The 21,852-nt window shown below is 27.9% G+C and overlaps 1 protein-coding gene across 2 annotated transcripts in view; it reads left to right on the forward strand.

The window, feature by feature from the left end:
* The window catches only part of LOC111624335 (RING finger protein 44-like), a 75,758-nt gene extending 54,642 nt beyond the window's left edge, over positions 1 to 21,116 (forward strand). For both annotated transcript variants that reach the window (XM_023367154.1, XM_023367155.1), the window contains exons 6-12: positions 6,018 to 6,249; positions 9,292 to 9,660; positions 12,715 to 12,891; positions 13,980 to 14,104; positions 16,386 to 16,528; positions 17,532 to 17,692; positions 19,679 to 21,116. In XM_023367154.1, the coding sequence (XP_023222922.1) occupies positions 6,018 to 6,249; positions 9,292 to 9,660; positions 12,715 to 12,891; positions 13,980 to 14,104; positions 16,386 to 16,528; positions 17,532 to 17,692; positions 19,679 to 19,741 (1,270 nt within the window). In that variant the 3' untranslated portion in view covers positions 19,742 to 21,116. The remainder of the gene's footprint in view (positions 1 to 6,017; positions 6,250 to 9,291; positions 9,661 to 12,714; positions 12,892 to 13,979; positions 14,105 to 16,385; positions 16,529 to 17,531; positions 17,693 to 19,678) is intronic.
* The last annotated feature ends 736 nt before the right edge of the window (positions 21,117 to 21,852 follow it).

Consider the following 21,852-nt stretch of genomic DNA (forward strand, 5'->3'; position numbering starts at 1 on the left):
AATCTTTTCTTGATTTTACTCACCAATTCGGTGCTTGCTTGCATTCTAGGATTTAAATTTATCTACGTAAAAAGAAGGAGTGGGGAAAGGAAGTGAAAGAAACAAACTTTTGAACTTTAACGATACGGAAGCCGTTAATGTGCAGATTACCTAGATACTCTGCAAATTACCTAGGTAATTTGAGAAATTGAACAATTTTCGCAGCTTTAACGGATCACCCTAGTTAATCTGCAGATTAGCTAGGTAATGCACACATTAACGGATTTCGAGCTTTAGCGGTAACATATATATCAAGAATTGTTTTATGATTTATTATCAGTAAGTGATTTTATTTGTATACCTATTTTATTTATGTATCTGCTGAAGGTTGTGATAAATTTTCGTGGATGAAAAGAGGTCATAAATAAAACTTTAACAAATCACAATATACAATAAAATCTTGCTAATTTAAACTACATTAGCTTGAAGCTGTCAATTGGTCCTGGGCACAATATCTGGACAGTATATACTATTTTCCATATAGTATTGTCTTGTTAAGTCACAATTGTCAGTATTTTTAACTCAAACATTTTCCTGTATACCTTCCACCAAAGGTCTGTGATCTTCATTTTTTTTATATCCCATGTGAATACAGATGATTAAGGTAAACAAGCACTATGATCTATGTTGACATCTTTTTACTAATACAGTATGTTATTGGCATTCCAATGGGGACAGAAGGGGGCACCATACAATATTCAAACAAGATTGGTCAAGCCAATCTGATAACATGCTCCACAAAAGTGAATCAAATATTAATTTTGTTTAAAATAAATTTTATAAATTCTTGGAATCAAGTAGTTGTTCAGAAGAATTTTTCACTGATTGTACAGTAAGGGATGTGGTTTATAGATGTAAGTTTAAATATATAAATAAATAAATAGGTAAAAGTTTAAATATTACATTCTAAACTAATGGTTTAGAACAGAGGTCACCAAACTACAGCCTGGGGGCCCACAAAGGTCAGTTCATCTGGCCCGCTGCCAGATGAGCCACAACGAGCAAAAATATAATTATTTATATGGAAATATCATAGATTGTAGATAAACTTACTATGTAGAAAAAATTAAAATGAGTTTAACTAAAAATGCCAAAATTGTTCCAATCTGATTTTTGTATTTGACAGTAATATGATGTTTAGGAAAATCAGTGAAATAAAAAATTTGGCAACATTTTGCAACTTTGGCTATCAGAGCACTGTTTGTGTAAGTACCTGCAATGAAGTTTCAAAGGAAAGCAATTATGAGTTTGCTGCAGCAATCATGTTTGTGTATTGGTAAATAAACATGTATGTTTTCTTTATTTTTTTTTGTATTCACTATACTATATGGAAAAAATGATTGTGGCTCGCGCTTGTAATTCTCTGTTATCCGGCCCACTGTGAAAAAAGTTTGGTGAGTGACCCTTGGTTTAGAACATAATATTTAAATGCTAAAGAATTCTATTCAAAGTGTTCAATCCTGACAATGGCTACACAGATAGTTGAAAGTGTTAGATAAAATTTAAAATAGTTGCTGAAATAGGTTTTTTTTTTTTTTGTCTTTAATTTACAATAATCCAGTTAAAGCTCAATATATGAAATAAAAGAATTGAATGTGAAGAAATGTTATTTATACAAATTTATTATTTATACAAAGATTTCAATTGACTTATTTCAATTCTAAGAAGAAATACAAATCTGAAGAGAGTTTTTATGGGTGAAGTCATTGCACATTTGCAATAAATGGATTGAATGGAACCTAACACTTAGGTAATGAAAGTGAAGTCATTGTGCATGCGCATGGAAATCTGACAGACAAACAATAAAAGTCCTAACATAAGCACTTTGCCACTATAGTGGAGTGTGCTAAAAAGTGTCATAAACTGTATACAATTTTGCAATTATTCTGTGTATAGATTCTTGAGAAATGGCTTGATAATAAAGTTTATAGCCACAGAAAAATTTGAGAAAATTCTGTATTAAACTCATTAACTCAAAGCTCTAACTTGGTCAGGATTTTTTTATCCATTAAACTTTGATTTAACAATGTTTTACTGTATATCAGACTTGGTCATTTAATATTAAATGGCAAGATGATTATTTTGTGTATTATGAAGTTTCCTTGACAAGAAAAAATTGTTCAATCTCAGTGTCCAAATGATAATGTTTAATATTATCAATTCACAATTATATACTTTTTAATCAGTAATTTGAAAAGGTGGTATGGATTTTCCTAAAAAACTTGGCATCATCATTGTAAATTAATTAATTAAATAAATCACTGCTAATTTCAGGAAGCCAACTTTTTATTAATTAATTAAGAAATATTTTTGGTCAAAAGCTGACCTTCTGCTACAATCTTATATTTAATGGTTTAGAATAATATGGCATGGAGTATGGATTATTGTTGCCATTTAGAAACATTATTGTGGTAAGTTATAAATTTAGATTTATTGATGTATTTTTTCAAATTAATTGTAATAATTTATAATGGTTTTTAATTTAATATGAGAAAGTGTATTTGTTTTTCTTTCTTAATATTAAAGAAAATTGTTACTTTGATAAAAATGATACATTTTAAAATATGAAATGTTATGAACTCAAATATAAAAAATTTAACTATAGCTGAATGTAATTATTACTGGATCTGTAAACACAATGGAATTTACTTACATTTAACTATTTTTTTCAAATTTAGATAATGTTAAATGAAAGCATTACAATAAATTCTTAAAGCAGAATAGAATCTAATAGTATTTTAATTCATTTTAACTTATTTTTGGAACCTTTGTTAATTGGAAAAAATATTGGAGGAGAAATATTCAAAAATATCTAAGAAAAATTATAATGTAATTTTGACTAGAGCGGAAAATATAAATTTGCATTATTATATGATGATAAATGTGACTGCTCATACAGGGTGATCATAAAGTTGCTCCACAGTGGGCAATGTGGCTCAGCCAAGTGGTGATGTCATAACTTGGCATAGAAGACATTATTCAACAATCTGCTACTTTAACATCATATCTCTGATTGATGATGCATAGTTTCTCATCATGCTTGCCATTGAGCAAAGAGTTTTTCTCTTGGAGGTTGTGATTAGGACCAGTGACATGTATACCGAAGATGTTAAAGAAATGTTTGCCAGAAGATTTCCATTGTCTACAGTTTGCCCATTGCAATACAGTGTGAGGTCTCATCTGTAAGTTTTGATAAACTAGCTCTGTGCAGTGAAGCAAGAAGCAGTCGTCCCAGTGTTTTAATGGGTGACAAGCTGTCTAGATTTAATGACAAGATGTTGGCAAACTCAACAAAAGTAAAGTTCTATCCTTACAAAGTGTGTGCAGGAGTTAAAACCTGCAGATTCAGAAGGTATTAATTACAAGTGGTTCCAAGATTTTATACAATGGAAAGAAATTGAGGTGTTCAGCAGAACTTTCTTTATGAACAAGGCTTGGTTTTCATTTATTGGACACAATCAATTTTAGAACATTTGTTTATGTAGTGCATGAGATACAGTTGCAGAAACTAAGAATCAATGAGTGGATAGCAATATTAATAGAGAGAATTATTGGGCCCATTTTCTTCTAGGAAATAATTAATGCAGAATATTACTGATCAGATTCTTTGTTTATTGAACAACTTGACAAAAATGATGCACAGTCTAGTTGAACATAACCATTCTGTATAACTAATCATACTGCTAGGAGTTCAATGACACTACTGCATGACACTTTTAGGGAGAGGACAATTTCCAAAGGACTTTGGCCATCAAAATTTCCAGATATGAAACTGAGGATTTCTTCTGGGAAGCAGTAAAAGGAGCTGTGTACAAGAGCAAAGCCCAAATTTTGCATGCACTGAAACAAGTCATATATCTCTTTTCTACTTCTATAACTAAGGATATTTTAAGTGCAATTTCAAACATATGGAGAAGAGTCCAGTTGTGTCTTCAAAATGGAGGACAAAATTTCCAGCATCTCTTATAATAAAATCAAATATGTATTTACTGTGTATCTGAAGGAAAAACTGCATAAAAGTGATTATCCCAAAATTGGGTGTATCAAATGGGAGTTTATTAAAATTCACAGTGACTCTCTCAAATTAAAACCCATGGTGACTCTTTTGATGTGTGGCTGCCTTTCTGGAAGCTTATCCTGTTTTCCTATTGTTTGCAGAGTGACTTTACAATTGCCCTGTATAAATGTATTTAATTTGTAATACCAGCACATTTGAAATTAAGAAATTTTTACTAATGATTATGTTTTTACTAATTTTTACTAATGTTATGTTTATAACAGACATCTTCAGGTATATAATGAAGAACAAAAGGGTTACATTAAAATTGAATGCATTTGTACAAATGATTTAAAAGTTCAATTTAAAATTGTTTTTGGAACAAAATACATCCACAGTTTAAGATCATTTTACATATACATTACAAAATGATTTAAAATTATTTTCCAAACAAATTACATATTTAAGATAATTTTTTGTAATAACTTATAAAAGGAGTTACAAACAATTATTTTCACACAAATAACTAATTTAATTAAAATTTTTATTTATGTAAAATTGTATCTGCATGGTCTAGTGAGATGTATATGAGAGAACTTTATGAAGGTTCAAAGAAAGTGCTTCACACAGTGGATAGTGTGTCCATTTCTTTGAAATTAATTCCTACTCCATTCTTAAGTGCCCTATATATTTCAATTGACTCCAAGTATTTAAGGTGTACCCTATTGGAAATCCTGTGTAGCAATCTTACATCCTGTAGATCAACATGTACATCCACACATCCAACATAAGTGGTTAAGGCTGTGGTTGAAATCTTCTTTCTTATGGTGTGTTCATCCTCCTTCATTCTCATAGCTTGCAGTCACACCAATATATAATTTTCCAGTAATGTGTGGTTAATTCTGTTATCACACACAGGTACTGCATAAATACCAAGAGAGTAAGAGTCAGATATAGTGTTTTCATCATTTTATCATCATTCGAGTGAAAAAAATTGTTGGTGAACATTAGTTGTTCTGGTGATTTCTCTATAGATTTTAGATAGTGTCTTATTATATGTAATTATCTTCAGTTGTCTCTCCTGTGGTCTGATTCTGTTCTCAGTCTGTAGATATTGTTTTATAGTGTTTTAACCAGAGGGAATGGGTATTCATGTTGTATTGCCAACAATGTAATCCACTATAATTCTTTTTCTTTTCACTCTCCTCCAAACACTGTATGTGGTCCCTCTTTATAAGAGATCGAAAAGTAGAAATTTGTAAATGTAGAACAAAATGTGGTCATTTTGTAATGTGTTTATAACAGACATTATCAGGTATATAACGGATGAAAACATTAGTAAAAATTTCTTAATTTGAAGCGTGCTGGTATTGATATTTGTGTATGTGTATTCTATCCCACTATTGGAGAGTTATTTAATTTGTAAATTGAAATTTTGCAAGAATTTTGAATTTGCAGAAGTATTATTGATTGATTTGATAAAACATTGTTAATTGTTACCTTAAAAGTAATAATGATTATGATAGTTTAATATCTGAAGTATCTTGGATAGCCAAAAGTTATTTTAAAACTTTTCAAGTAACAAACTCTAATGATGAGAAATTTTAGAACATATTTTCAAAAACTTATTATATAACAAATTTAAATTTGTGTAAACTCTAATTTTGCTTTAAAAAACCTATTTTAAATAGTTTTTTTAAAGCAGTTCATTTTAAGATGAATTGTTTTAATAAATTAGCTAAATTTATGTTTAAATTGTCTTATCAACTATTTTAAAACACCATAATACATTCTAAAACTATATTATTCATATTTGCTTTGAATATTTTGTGAAAAAGCTAAATTATAATCTTAAACAAAAATTCATATTTATTGTCCATTAATTTACAAATATATTATTATTTATAATATTATCACACCTAAATATTGACTAACATCTGTTTTTTTTATTATTTGTATAAATAAATTTTCTTTGTTAAAGTCCTACTACGAGGCAGACAAGGTTTCTTGAACGACCTCCCATGTGGCATGGAAACTATCCTCAAGATCATCGACCATTCCAACCTCCTTCAATTAATATTCAACACAATGGTGTTTCACATGGATCCTATCCACATCACACTGGTCTTTTACCACATCCTAATCAACCACAACAACAGCCAACACCTCAAGTACAACACCCTCAACCTGCCTTTGCTTTTGATATGGGACAGGTAAAAACTATAATTCAGTAAAATAAAATAATAATAGTAATCATTTTCTGCAATTATTATTAATATTTAATATAATAATATATTTTAAGATTTCTATTAGAGTTGAATTTATGTAAACTGATATTTACAAAACATATAATTTATAAAATACAGTAGTCTCTGTAATTTGACATATATCAGACTGCTGGGTATTGGAATTACTGGATTTTTGAATAATTAAAAAAAAATATAGAACTACAGTGCATATGAGAACAAATCACTGTTTATTAATACAACTTAGTAAAACTAATCACATAGTATAGAGTACTGTACAAAGTATTAAAAAAGAAAAATCTATATGTAAACTAAAAAGTTTAACTTTAAAACTAAAAAAACAGTACAGAATTTTGTGTGTTGCTCTGCAGAGTGTCATTTTATTGGACATGTTGGACTTGCTAGTGAGGGACTATAGAGACTCTACTGTATTTGATTTTCTTTCTTTGTCACAAATGTGTTTTTATTAGGAATTCATGCACAGTATATCATTATACATTTTTAGATCCCGTGAAACACTTTTTTGGCAGATTATTAGAAAATTAATGTTTAATTTTTCAAACAATAAACTAATATGTTGAGCTAATTAGACTTATTAAATGAATTTATTCTGTTCAAATAGAACATTGCATTTTAGTAAGTTTCAGAAATTTAAAATTTTGGAGAAGTGCTGGCAATCATTATTCTGAAAAGAAATAGTAATCTTTCAGCTGATTTAGAATTAGAATAAAAATAAAGAAAATGTAGTAGGATCTGTGATATTTATGAAGAATGAACATGAAGGTAAGAGTTATGAATTTGTTAGAGTAATAAAGAAAATGAAATTGTTGGTTTTATCTATGGGGTAAAAAATTTGAAAATTATTTGAAAAGATAGAAAGCATAGAATATAATCAGACAAAAAAGATATAAACATTTGCAGATTTCTTTTTAATACAAAAAATTATTTAAGAATAGGTTTTCCTAACAGCTATTCATTTTGCAGAAAAGTGAATAATGACAATTAAGATTGAACAGAAATGTAATTATATTTTGAGAAGGCACTATGTTCTGACATAACAAACTTCCTTGTGGAAGATTTTACTTCCACAAGGAAGGAACACTTATATTTGTCATCAAAAAGCTGTCAGAATCTTTTCTTAATCTTCTAAAAATGGTTAAATTGTAGAATTTTATAAAAAATATAATTTCTAAAAATAAAAGATTATCTTTTAGATAAGATAAATGAGTAAAATAAACACTCTTTCTTAAACCGATTTTGAGTAATTTATATTAGCAGACAAATAATTAACAAAGATACTATACTTCAGCCAATGCTATTTCTTTTATTATTTTCAAACTTCTCAAAAAACTCTCCAAATGCATTTCACCGTTACAGCCTCATCAGTGGATTCTTAGAAATTTCACCGATCCCATTGTTTTATATATTTTTATTGATCAATGATTATAGTAGAATTTTATCTTAAGATAAAAAATCTGCAATTCTGACATAGTAATCTTAGAAACTGTGCATAATTGAAAGTACAATATTTAAATTTGTTTCTAATAATTTGTGAAAAGTTATCATGTAATAAAAATTTGGAATTTAATTAGGATTTGCAGTTTTCTATATGAGACTAAGAGAGACTAATTATAATTCATATTTGGTACTAAAAAGTATCATTGTTTATTAAAAATATTATTATATACTTATCCAATGTCTTGATTTTGTTTGGAGTAAATTAGAATTTGGCAGATGGTAAATTTATTTTTAGCATCTTTTTATCTTTTTAGGCATTTGCTGTGTATAAGATAATATATAAATAGGAGTATCTACCATAAACAACACTGGGGTGAAGTCATCTATGTACCAAAGCCTGTTACCAGTGTGGAACTCAAATAAAAAACAAAAAGAAAGTACTGTACTTCACAAACGTTTTTAAACCAGAAACAGTTGTTCTTTAAGTGAAATGGTGAATTTCCAATTGAATGCAACTAATTAAGAACACGACAATATGAAAGTTTATTCAAATATATGTTTCTTGAAGTTGTCCTACTGGACATGTGCACTCTAGCTGGTAGCATCTGTCAAGATTTACAGGATGTTGTCCATTAGCGCTTGCCACGCTATGGACAGAGGCAATTCCTTCTTGTGACTGATATGAATGAACTTTCAAATTGTTGTGTTNTTTTTTTTTTTTTTTTTTTTTTTTTTTTTTTTTTTTTTTTTTTTTTTTTTTTTTTTTTTTTTTTTTTTTTGAGTTTTACACTGGTAACAGGCTTTGGTACGTATATAAATAGGAAATAATGCAAACAGACGTTTAAGTATAAATGTTAATTGTGGAGTTGTTAGTGTCAAAGGAATTAATATAATAAAGTTAACTTTAAATAGTTATTGTTTTGGATTTGGTATTAATTTTAAAATGAAATGAGAAGTCCTATAAAATGTGTTTTTCTGAAATCTGATATTTAAATTTTTAAATAACTTAAATATCAGATTTCAGAAAAACACTTTGATTGATTAATATACTATAAATACTACAGTGGCTTTGTGAGACCAGATTGACTTTCTGAGAGTTTTCTTGTGAAATACTTGAAACTTAACTTCAACCTATATACCTTTTTATAGGCTATCAATATCACACAGATCTTATTTCTAATGCATTTCACAAAATATTTGTGATTTTGAATATTCATTCCATGTTGATTTTTATAATTTTAAAAGCACTTGTAAAAGATTATTATATAATTCTTAAATCTTGCCTTTCATCTAATGTTTTATTTATTGTACTTTTACCTTTTATGTAAATTTAAAATTATTTTACCTTTTTTTATTTTAATATTTGTTTGGGGTTTTTTATTGTTAATGTGGAAAGAAATCCATTATCATGGACATTTCCTACTGTAAATAAGATAAATAAATGTGAATCTGGCTCCTATATGTAATACCCAAGAAAATACAGTATATTATTTCATGTTGAAATAGTAATGTTTATTTTCAAGCATTAATAAATTTTATTTCTTTTATCAGGTTTCTTGTTCTGTGGCTCCTTCTCTCTCCCCACAACCTCTCTCTATATTTAATACTCCAAATAATGGCAATAGTCGAACAGCTATATATTCTCAATATTATACATATGGAGAACCAACATCTCAAACTTGTGCAACTGCAAACATTGCTGCAACACATCATATAGCAACTCCTGGTTTTTCTTGTGGTTGTAACTATCCACAGTCTCAGCTCCTACCTTCACCACATCATCCTCCACAACAGCCATCACCTCCATTCATTCATCCTTCTAGTCCCCATGTACAATCCCGTTTTCAGACTCAGGTAGCACCTGTGCCATCACCCATGGGACAGAGGATGCAATATTTAACACCACCTCATATACTGCAAGTAAGTAAATTTTTTATTTATGAAATTAGCAAATTATTTGGAAAAAGTCAAATACATATCAGTAAAATTTTGGTGTATAAACAATATATTGTTGTACATGAAAATTAAGACTCAGGGAAATGTTTGATCCAAGATAAGAATTAATTTTGTTTTTGGGTGTATTTTAATTATTTGATAGTTTCTAATAAAATATCTAAATGTGTTTTCTACATTTAAATTTAAAAAATTTTGAATATCTTTACTTTAACATACAATATGATTGATTATAATTACATACAAAATACAATATCAGCCACTGTGTGTCTTTTTGCACAATGCCCCCTGCTGATTTTTGATGATATCGCATAATTGTGACTCAGTGTTGCCAGTGTCTTATTGAATTTTGTCTTTGAGCTCATTGGTGGTTTGTGGATTGTATGCATAAATATTATCTTTCAAATAGCCCCAAAGAATAATCCAGCAGTATCAAATTGATCTTGTAAGATCTTGGCAGTCACTGCCACTGAACTTTGATAGAATCTTTGTTTCATTGGCAGTATGGCATGTTGCTGTACTTTGTTTGAACCACATCTTATCTAAATTCCATATCAATTTTGGCCACAATGATAAATGACCAAAGAGTCATTTATCATTGTGTGATAGTATTCATTATTTGCTGTAAATGCTTGGCCATTGTCTTTTCAAAAATGTAAGGCTAATCACATCTGTAGTCCATAAACTGCACCAAACAGTAACATATTGTGGATGCATTGACTGTTTTTGACACTCTTTGATTTTTCACTGTTTCTGATTCAACAATTTTGCTTGTTAGAGTAGCCTTTAAGATGGAAACAGGCTTTATCAATGAAAATAGTTTAAAAAAATTGCTAACTGCTTTGTTTTTAAGTACCCAATCAACATATGCTGCTGCCTAGGTTCTGTTGGCTTCAGTTCCTCTAGTGACTAAACCTTGTAATCATGAAGAGCTAATTCTTTCATTAACTGTCATTCTATCAAAGTATTTTTTTTTTTTGTACCAAGAACTTTGAATGGACATTTTATGATCACCATTAAAAAATAACTGTATTTGACAAGAGATACAAATTAATGCCAGATTGAATGATAAATATTTTTGCAGCCAAGAAAATGTGTTCTTTCCATTCATAATCAATATACACCCTTTGTCAGAAAAGTTCCAGGAAAAAGCTTGTAAAAAAATAGAAAATTGCAATTACCAAGTAATGATCTTAGCTCCTGTCAAAGTATTTGTAGTTCCCTCAGCTATCTATACGCAATTGCCAATGTTTCTGGCAGTCTTGGAAGCAAGCAGAGAAAGCTTCAAACAGCTTGGAAGCAAAGAGAAAGCTTGTGATGCTTCTTAGATTATTTGTCACAATCTGTTGAATGTCTATATTTTGATGAAAAATCCCATCCCTTTCAGTTGCTTTTTCACTTGCAGAAACAAGAAAAAAATCACACTTTTCTGATAAAGGGTTGTAACTTAAAGGGACATTTCATCAAATACCACAGACATCCAACGGATTGTGACAAATGATCTAAGAAGCATCACACTTGAAGCTTTCTCTGCTAGCTTCCAAGACATCCAGAAACATTGGCAATTGTGTATAGATAGCTGAGGGAACTACTTTGACAGGAGCTAGGATCATTACTTGGTAATTGCAATTTTCTATTTTTCTTGAGCTTTGTCCTGGAACTTTTCTGACAAATGGTGTACAAACAATATTATTACTGTATTGCATTAAATATCAATACACTAAATGAGCAAACCAACAACATTAATAAATGCAGTTAAATGTTCACTTGTATATACTCTCAATAAGAAACAATCTAGTTGTAACACACAGAGTTGAAAAGGGACATAATTGTCCGAAATGCATTCTCAAAGGAATAAAAAGTTTTTTGAAAGTTTGTCCTCCTTTTACTGATAGTATAATAAGTCTAGCAAAAAAGAGAAGCCACCTTAGTGCTCATATAATTGAACACAAGACTAGACAAGAAGCGTATCACACAAAGAAACTATCTGAAACATCCCAAAAAGACAGAAAACAGTTCCTTATCAATACTGCTGGATTGGAGTGATAAGTTGAAACATTATTTGAGTCTTTTCTACCAAGTAGGTCCACCATGGAAGAAATTTTTGAGACCACCATAACATTCAAATTACACCACCATAAAGGATATGCTTAATATCAACATATTTAACAATAATTATATTTTTCAAAATATTAATTAAATTAAATGAAATAATTAGTAGAATAAACAAACAAAATAAGATATGATTGGCGCAAAGTATCTTCCTTTGGTAATGTAAGGTTAAAATTTACCATGTGTGGTCCAGGCAATGCTTAATTGATGCAGACAGTGTGGGATTGACTTTCTTTAGATATTCAGCCACACTTTCATGAACCATGGCAATATTTTCAGCTGAACAACCTGAATAGGTATACACAGGTCTGAAAGTATTGCATAGACCAGTTTTTTCAAATTTATGCACTATACTATGAATTGTTTTTTCTTTTGGAGTCATACAGATCAAAATAATTATGAATTTGGTAAAATGTATTTGTTACAAAACATGAATTTCCGTAAGTTTTATCGATACAAAACGTTGGTTTAATGTACACCACTTCATGACTAAACTTATAATAGCAGATGTCAAACACAGCCATCAGAAAGTGTTGCTATATGGCAAATATAACCTAAAAACATTCAGAATTATTAGAAATCCCTGTAGTATAACTAACAATTATGTTGAAATCATCAATTTGAAAAATGTTAACTGTTGGGTGTGACTTCAGTTTTTTGATTTTTGAGAAATTAGTTCTATCAATTTCAGCTGGAATTTATAAATATTCTAAATTATTAAAACTTTGTTATAATTTAGAAATGATAAAATGTTCTGGAATTATTTGTATCTGTTTTTGAGACCAATCTGTAACTTTAGAAATTTGACTTTATCCTGTTTTATTGGAGAGCCTCATATTGTAAATAATTCATTACTTATTTTATTATTTTAAATCTTAAATCTATAAAATTATTTCATTTGATAATAAGGCCCAAGATGCAGGATTGGAAGCTGCTGCTGAACGTAGACCACCACCATTTATTAGTTTGTCACCAACTGGTCATCATGGTCATGGTAGTCCACCAATTACTTCATCATCTCCTTTGCCTCATCAAGTCTTACAAGATTATACAAGTGTTAGAGGACAGCCTGAATTTTCATGTATAGTAAGTAATATTAGAAAGTTTGACTAAATATTAAAAAAAATTTAACTTTTTTATTTGCATCATAAAAACTTGATTGTGTTTTACATAAAAAAATAATTGTTTTATTCATAATAAGTTAAGTTTAATATTATTATAATTTGTTTTGAATTTAATAAAATCCAATTTGCCAAGTTTAATTAACACTAATATATTGAATGGTATAATAAATATAGAAAAAATTACTTAGTTTTGAACAAAATTTTTAATTATATCAAACAACAAAACAAAATCAATATCTTCTATCTGACAGTACTACTAAACTTCTAACTTAAATATTCCTTACAAATGAAACTTTTCTCTCAAACCAATCATCTAATCATCACACTTGGTCTAGACTGAAAATTATGCTTTGGTTCTGTTTTTGCAGTCTTTAAGCACTGAATGTGACATCACATTTATAACATCATTGTGTACTCATCTGCATACTTATTTGCTAACAATTGTTTTACTGACAATTTTTTATATAATATTAACAAAATTTTAATAATATAGATTAAATTGTCCTATAATATAATGATTCAAAGATCATTTTACATTAATTTACTAAATTGTAAATCCCATTTTTGACCGGGACCTGCTGATGTAAGCAACAACAGGCAGCTCCTGTTGTCTGGTGTTTGAAAAATCTCAATTTTTAAAAATGTTGTAATGTTTTATATTATATTTCAAAGTTATAAACAAGCTGAAGATAGATATATAATATCTTGATATTCAGTTTGTTTGCAGATTTGAATATATAGGCATATCTATATTTATATATTTATCATTGCTTGTAAGCTGACAAATTAGATTATTAAACTTTTTGATATCATTATATTTCAAAATAGCAATATTAGTTAATATTATATTTAAGATAATTATCAATTAAAACTAAAATCAGATTGACATATTATTTTCTGTTCTAAAATGTTAAAAAATTTTTAATTTAATATACTGATTATGATTTTGAATTTAAGAAAATATATTTAAAAGTTAACTGAGTTTTATTGAAAAAAGAGTTCATTTTAAACTTTAGCAATGTTCTTTCAATCATTGTCTAATTTTTTCAGAATAATAATACTTCATATGTAAGAAGAATAAGTCATGCTAGAAGGAGTAGTACTCGTAGATGGCGCCCGCCACCTGTACTTCCTCCGGCTCCTCCACCCTATTCAGGCTTCCTACTTCATTTTCTGTAAGTGATTTTATGTTTTAAATGTTTATTTAATAAGAATTCTTGAGCTATTTTAGTTGAGGAAAAATCTTCATTATATCTAATGTTATATTTAAAAATACACATGTTAACAGGGATATAGTTACATAGGATGGCAAGGAGTGGCATCTTTCTCACATTAATGCTCTTCCTTCTCTTTCTTTCTGTTGGCCATCACTACCACCCCATGAGTTTACAGTTTAAAAGTAAATAGCATAAAAAAAGAATGTCACAAGCGGTTGGCTACTGATGAAACAAAAAAACACTTAAATATTAGGCTTGAGGAACAGCCATGAGATAAAGGAAAAAAATCCAATACTTATTCTTCTTAATCCTTTTCTGTTTTTATTGAGTGACAATGCTCAATAAAAACAGAAAAGGATTATCACTGGGTAGCATAAGACATGCAAGGAGAGTAACATTACTGATATTACAACTCTGCACAATGTTTGCTAGTGATTGTGAGCTATTGCATTTTTACAGTAGCCTACTTCCCTATGCTAGATCTACTCAAGCCATTAGCTTTATGGGGTGACCCATACTTAGAAATTTTTTACTATATCCCTGTGTTAGTGACTAAACATTTAATAATAGTAATTCTTTGGGAATTTGTAGCTTTAAAATTTAGGCTAACTTGTCAGAAAAATCAATAAAATTATATACCATAATGTAATAAATGAATAAAAAATTATTAAATTATTTTTAAGGTCACCAATGAACAATATTAATTAAATAATTGAAATGTTTTGGCTTACAAGTTAGATGTAGGCCATTTTCAGCAAATAAAAATAGGTAACAGGAAAAAAGTTATTAAAAATTTACATGTTTAAATTATATGATTTGTATATTGGAATATTGCAGATAACAAATTCTTATAATTTGTCTGTAACATTCCAATATTCAAATCATGTAATTTAAACATGTAAATTTTTAACTTTTTTCCTGTTATCTTGATATTTGCTGAAGATGGCCTACATCTAGGCCAAAACATTATCAATCAAACAATAGCTTAATTTTGAGATTTCAATTATTTAATAAAAACTTAGACCTGTTAACTCACCTCTTGTTTTCAAATGGTTACCTCTTATAGATATGTTGATATTTAAATATATTTTGAAATGAAAGAACTTTTATGAATTTTAAGTTGTACAGTAGCGCGTCATTTATCCAAATCAATTGGGGACTGAGGTTGTTCAGATAACCGATTATGTATGAAAAAATATATTAACCTGTCCCGTGTTGAAATTTTTCTCCATTGCATGTCACTTTGCATTGAATTTTTGTCGATGTTAAGCCTAATGTAAATTTTTTAAAATAATAATCATGGCTATTGTATCATTAAAAATTATTTATTTGTTTTGTACAAACAAAATAAATATATTGAAAAATATAAAAACAAAAAAATTATACTTTAGTTTAGAAGTTAATCTAGTATCAAAAACGTTTGATTCAGCATGACACACTCCGAATGAAACACTTTTGGTTAATCGATGTTTCGGTTGATCGGCTTTCAGATAAACGACGCTCTACTGTATTTATGCTGATCTATTTATTTAACAATTTTCTTTTTTCTAATTTTTATTAATTTATAAAAGTGACTAATCAAATCTTAACAAAAATTACAGAAATAATGTCTTATTTTGAATTAAATAGTATCTCAAATATAATTTAGAAATTATCTAATTCTGTTAGATAAGAATTGCAATTCAAAAGTTATATAAGAACCAATTGAATGTATTTTAATAAAATGAACCATTTGAATCTTATTTGGCCAGATCACTACCAATGAACTTTTCATTGTGCTTCAACATTTTTGTCCACTGCAAATTCCATTAATGCATATTAATTAAGTCTACCTTTAATAATATGATTCGTTTTTTTACTCTCTAACCTAAATTTTTTTGTATGCTACCTCAAAGTATTTTTGTCTACACCAGTGTTTCCAAAGGGACAGTAATTATCTCTCAGAGCAGTGGGATATCTAAGTGGGCAATTAGAAGCAAATGAATGACAGAGGAATAAGAATATTATGGTTTTCTTTCTGATATAGTTGATGTTATAAGCTAGGATAATGAACTATAATCCTTAAAAGACTGAAATTAGTTTAGTTGCAATCAGGACTTACTGTGTGCAATTTTTTTCTACTTTCATTTATTCAAATATATTTAAATGAAAAAATTCTCAATAAATGACTGAATATTTAGATAAATATCTAATGACTTGACACATTATTTTGCATCAATATTTTGTAATTTTTTTTAAGTGCAATGCTGTCCAATCCTACCATCCCAGCTCATACTCAAGATATTCCCAGTCCTGAATCACCAGAAGCAGAGAATTATGAAGCTCTGCTTACATTAGCAGAGCGGCTTGGTGAAGCCAAACCAAGGGGTCTTCCTAAATCAGGTAACTTTATCTTGATTTTAAAATTAGATAACTGAAACTTACAAATTGATAAGTAAAATTAACTCTAAAATAATTATAAATGTATGATTTTTTTACAAGTTAATTTTGAAAAATGATGTTACAAATTTCATTCTTTTATTTATTTTTAATACATTTTTAAAAACTATTCTTTTTTTAATACTGAAACTGTTAATTTTTACTTGTATTGTGTGGATAATAAATTAAGAAAATATTTGAATTAGGATTTATTAAAAAGGTTTATAAAGCAAAAAATTATATGCATGGAAAAATACATATAAGTAATATAGCAATATGCATTCAATGATTTTTGTGAAATACTATGTTTTGCAAATTTATTGACTGCATTGTTAAAAAAAAAAAACATGTAAAGTTTATCTTTCTGTAATACTGATTTTTTTTTTTCTTCTGTTAATTATATGTAATAATTTGTGGTGTGTATTACAAATATTTATCTAAACTGTAGCAGATTTAAATATTGGGTTATATTAAAAAGTTTTTGCAATATTTCTTGTACTATATTTAAAATGTACTCATATAAGAAAAACTAAAATAATGAATACCATTGATAATATTAAAACTTCTGTCTTTACATAATTAATAACAAAATAGTTTTAATTTAAAACTATTATGTGCTTTATTAAATAAAATGAATATGTACAGTTACAGAAAATTCTTATTGTTCATTACTGTATTAATTTATAATTAATGAAGCAAAGTAAAATTAGATAAAATGTTGAAAGTTAGTAATCATTATTAACTTTAAATTTATTCTTTTAAGTTATTGATAAATATAAAATTAACATAAATATATGAAAAGATACATCAAATATGTTTTCTATTGTCTTCATTTTCATTTGTTAATATCAATTTTAAGAAACACATTTTGAAAGTATAGTGACAGTGTACTATTTTGTTTAAATATCAATATAAAACTTCTTGAATATGAAAAAAATCTTAAATTTTGTATTATTTATTTTTACAGAAATAGAACAATTATTGTCATATCGATATAATCCAGAGAATCATGGTTCTGATCAAACATCTTGTGTAGTATGTATGTGTGATTTTGAAGCACGACAGGTTCTAAGGGTATTACCTTGTGGACATGAGTTTCATGCACGCTGTGTAGATAAATGGCTAAAGGTATGCGATTTCATATTATATAAAATTATTTATTTTTATACATTTAATTGCATATAGACAAATCAAAATAATTACATTAGGAAATGCACACAATTTTGGGTTACTTTGAACATGGATTTTACAAGTTTTTTTACACGGTGATCCTGCAACAAACAGCAAGTTCTGAAAAGCACTATCAATATGTGTAATGCACTGTGTATCTTCAGAAAATTTTTGTACACTAGGCAAGGAAATTTGTAGATCTGTGACTTTGTGGGAATCATAAAATGCACTTTTGTTTTACATAATAAAACAGATGAGCAAATTTGTCTAATGTAGTCTGCTACATTAGACAAATATCTTAATAAATACTTATTTCTTACTTATTTCAATGTAATGTAGTGGAATATAGTTAAATAAATATGGATTATTGAGTAAAAATAAGTAGTTTTCACTTAAGTTATATTAAGTGATTTCTAAAGTTTAAGTTGGTCCCTTGAAAACTTTTTAATGGCATTCTATTGTACATCAAAAGCTTGCAAACAAACATGAATTATTACATACTGGTACCAAGCAACCAAACTACAAATACACACCTCAGATGGTCAAAGAAATCAACAAAAAATATACTATGATAAAGCTACATTCAGACTAAACAGTCTGTCACAACAGACCACACATCACATTCATTGGCAAACAGAACAAAATCACATATGTCATAGACATAGCTGTGATGTGGTTAAGCCCCCTCAGATTAGTCAGCAATACCCATATGCGATATATATATATATATATATATATATACACATGTTTTTGCTTTCATTGAATAAATTTAGGTTACTGTTACAGTGGAACCTTGCTTAACGAACATAATTCATTCCAGAATCTTACTCATAATGTGACACACTCATTAAGCAAAACAGTTTTCCCGTATAAATTAATGTAAAATACGATAATGTGTTCCATGCTGGAAAAAATTTTATGTATAATGTTTATTGAAAGAAAATTATACAATATATATTGTTAAGGACCATGAATCATCATCATTTCTTCTAGCATGGAATGAATCAACCTGTGAATTCAATTTGCAGAAAACAAAAAAAAATCACAGATATGTCTGATAAACATGCCAAATGATATGCCTACCCCTAGTCAAATTAATTTCCAATATTTAATTATAGCATTTACATAGCCCAAGAATTTGGCATATTGTTTGGTATGTTTATTATATAATAGGCAAAGGTTGTTGTGTTCAGACATATTATGTATAAACATCAAGTTTGGAAAAATGTTTGATCATGAGTGACACTAAGATGATAGCAGAATGAGTGCTAAACAGACTTATGGAGCATGTGCACAACCCAGGACTTCCCCTCTCCTCATCATTCATTATGTGAAACATCACAATTTTTTCAGCTTCCCTCTGGCTCCCTAATGATTTATTCCTATCTACATGACTGCCTCATCATGCAAAATGCATAATTAAAAAATTAGAACTTGCTCACAAAATATATAGAGAATACATAAAGTACTGCCTGTAGTTTTTTTCTTGCATAGTAACATACCATAAGCACTGCACAAAAGACCAGAAATATTAGGCCTTATAATAGCATATACATCATATTACAGAAAGCAATCAACTAAACGTGTCAGTCAGGAAAGTCGTACACAAACAATATGTAAACACATGTTTATGTAAAATAACAGTTTTTTCTGTAGCTATGCCTGGATCTTGGTTTGGCATAGCATTTAGGCACCACTATAAACTAGTGATGGGATGATTAATTTGAATCAAGAAAATCTCATCACAATTTCAGATTCTTAAAAATTATTCTTCCACATTTATAAGAAAATTAATTTTTGTTTTGGTTGAAGATTAAAAATTTGTTAAATTATGATATTAACAATTAAATATTAACTCTGTAATTGAGGGAGTATTGGTAACATATATATTTTATTGTCTGTACATTTACTAAGAAAATTTTTTAAAAAATTTTTCAATTTCAGACAAATCGTACATGTCCAATATGTAGAGGAGATGCTTCTGATACAGGACATCAAGCTGATTAGATATGAAATTGAAATTTGGGGAAAAATCGACTACAACCAGTTATTGTGCCATTGGAAAATTGAGTACATTCTAGCTTCATATCAGTCTTCTAGAAATACTAATTATAGAATATACTTTTATGTATTTAGCTGTCAAAACATTCATATTGAAATTTATTCCATAGCTTTGTATGGAAATATGCAAAATCATTAGCAAAAAATGTGTGCCAGTAGATGTTGGGGAGCATTTGATAGCAGAAGGTTACCACAGTGCCTTCAGGGGTGGGATGGGATAGCCAAAAAAAAAAAAAATGCAATTGTCCCCTGATTGAGATTGCTGTGTGTGCAATAAATAGTTGAAGTGCATGAAATGATTATAGTTGCAGAATTTTGATGTCTCAATTTTGTTTTATCTTACACGTCTCTCTAATTAGTACAAATTATTTGTTTATTGAGGTTTAAAATCCGATGTGCCGTCTTGCATAAAATTTATTTTTACATTTATAATTTTGCTTAAAAGCATACAATTTGTTACATTGTTGTATAAAGAAGAATTGGTTTTTCTTCACACTTTATTTCTGCTCAAATATAATTTCAGTGCTGTTAAAAATACTTTGAAGTAAACAAGTCATTGACTATAATATTACATGTTGTTAAGAGCATTTTGTTAAGATGTAATAATTGATATGTTGTTGTACGAAGAATTTGTAAATGTAGAAAATTATTTAAATTTCTTTGAGTCATAAAATGAAATATTACTTTTGTCATTATACTAAATTTAAATTTAGTATACTTTTAAAATTTTATAATAGGCAAGCTATCTATGTTTGAAAATTTTATGATAAAACAAAATCTTTAAAATATTTATTTGGATTTGAAAATGTAGAATTATTTTATCCAATGAAAAACCGTGCAATTTCAAAGTTATTTTGCTTCAGTAGCTTTTTATTGATATAACACATGAAGGTAAATTTTGAATCCATTAATCGATAACAACAAATTAAAGATTTGTGTTCAATAACCTTCTTTACATAAATTTTTATTATAGTTAAATTATTTATTAACTGAAAAATTAGATATTAAAATTCATTAATAATTGAACTGTTGTATGAGGTTAATGATCTGGTAGCTAATGTTGATTGCTTGGTGCTAATGTTGGGGAAAACATTCTATTGCACATTACATCATTACATAAATTTGCACATATATCTAAAAATGAGACTTCAATTTTATGTACATAGTAAATTGTTTATAGTGATGATTTTCTGTTATCATATCATATATATATATATTTCAGCTTTATAAACTGTAAATGTCTCAATTATTGAAAATTAACTTAGAAAATCATTTTATGTACTTTATAGTTTAAGTAGTAATTATATATAATCATTAATAGTGGAAGAAATATAATTTAAAAACAACAAAGTTTAAGTAATTCAAAGTATGATTTAATTATAAAAAATTTTTTATCAACGTATTATACAGTTAATCCGGTAAGACATTTTCCTGTAATTTATTACAATAAAAATTGATGATGATCATTAAATTTTAATTTAAAATTCAGAATTAGTATAACAAAGAGAGACTGTTTTGTTGACTTTCTTATTCTGTACAAAAATTATCATCATAGATTTGGATGACAAATAAAATAATTTTCTTAATTCAATTATTGTAAAAACAATAAATTACCACTTTATTCTTTAAAAGTAAAAAAAATATATATATGTATATATTCTACATAGTTGTGATGAAAATGTAGGTGAATTTTTTGCATATCTATACTAAAAGTATATGAATATCTAAGCATATCATATAATGTTTTGTTCATTATTTAATATCAAATTCTGTGTCATAGATTGCTTGCCTTTTAGTTTTTTTCTTATATTTAAGTATATGAATAATATTTTAATTCGTTTAAATAAAATACTTAACGAAGAACTAATGATGCCTGTTAAATTTTGTTCGTAAATCTAAAATTTTTGAGTAATTCGTTAATTATTCAATGTTAACTTGTTTAAACTGACCTATTATGTATTACAAACAAACAAACGAATTTTTTGTGGCTTTAAAATATGTATGTAATAATAATGATAATGATGATAATGCAATTCTGGTATGCAATCAGTTTTCAT

The sequence above is a fragment of the Centruroides sculpturatus genome, unplaced genomic scaffold, assembly GCF_000671375.1.
Source record: "Centruroides sculpturatus isolate CEXI.00-Female unplaced genomic scaffold, Cexi_2.0 scaffold9, whole genome shotgun sequence".
Taxonomy (NCBI): domain Eukaryota; kingdom Metazoa; phylum Arthropoda; class Arachnida; order Scorpiones; family Buthidae; genus Centruroides; species Centruroides sculpturatus.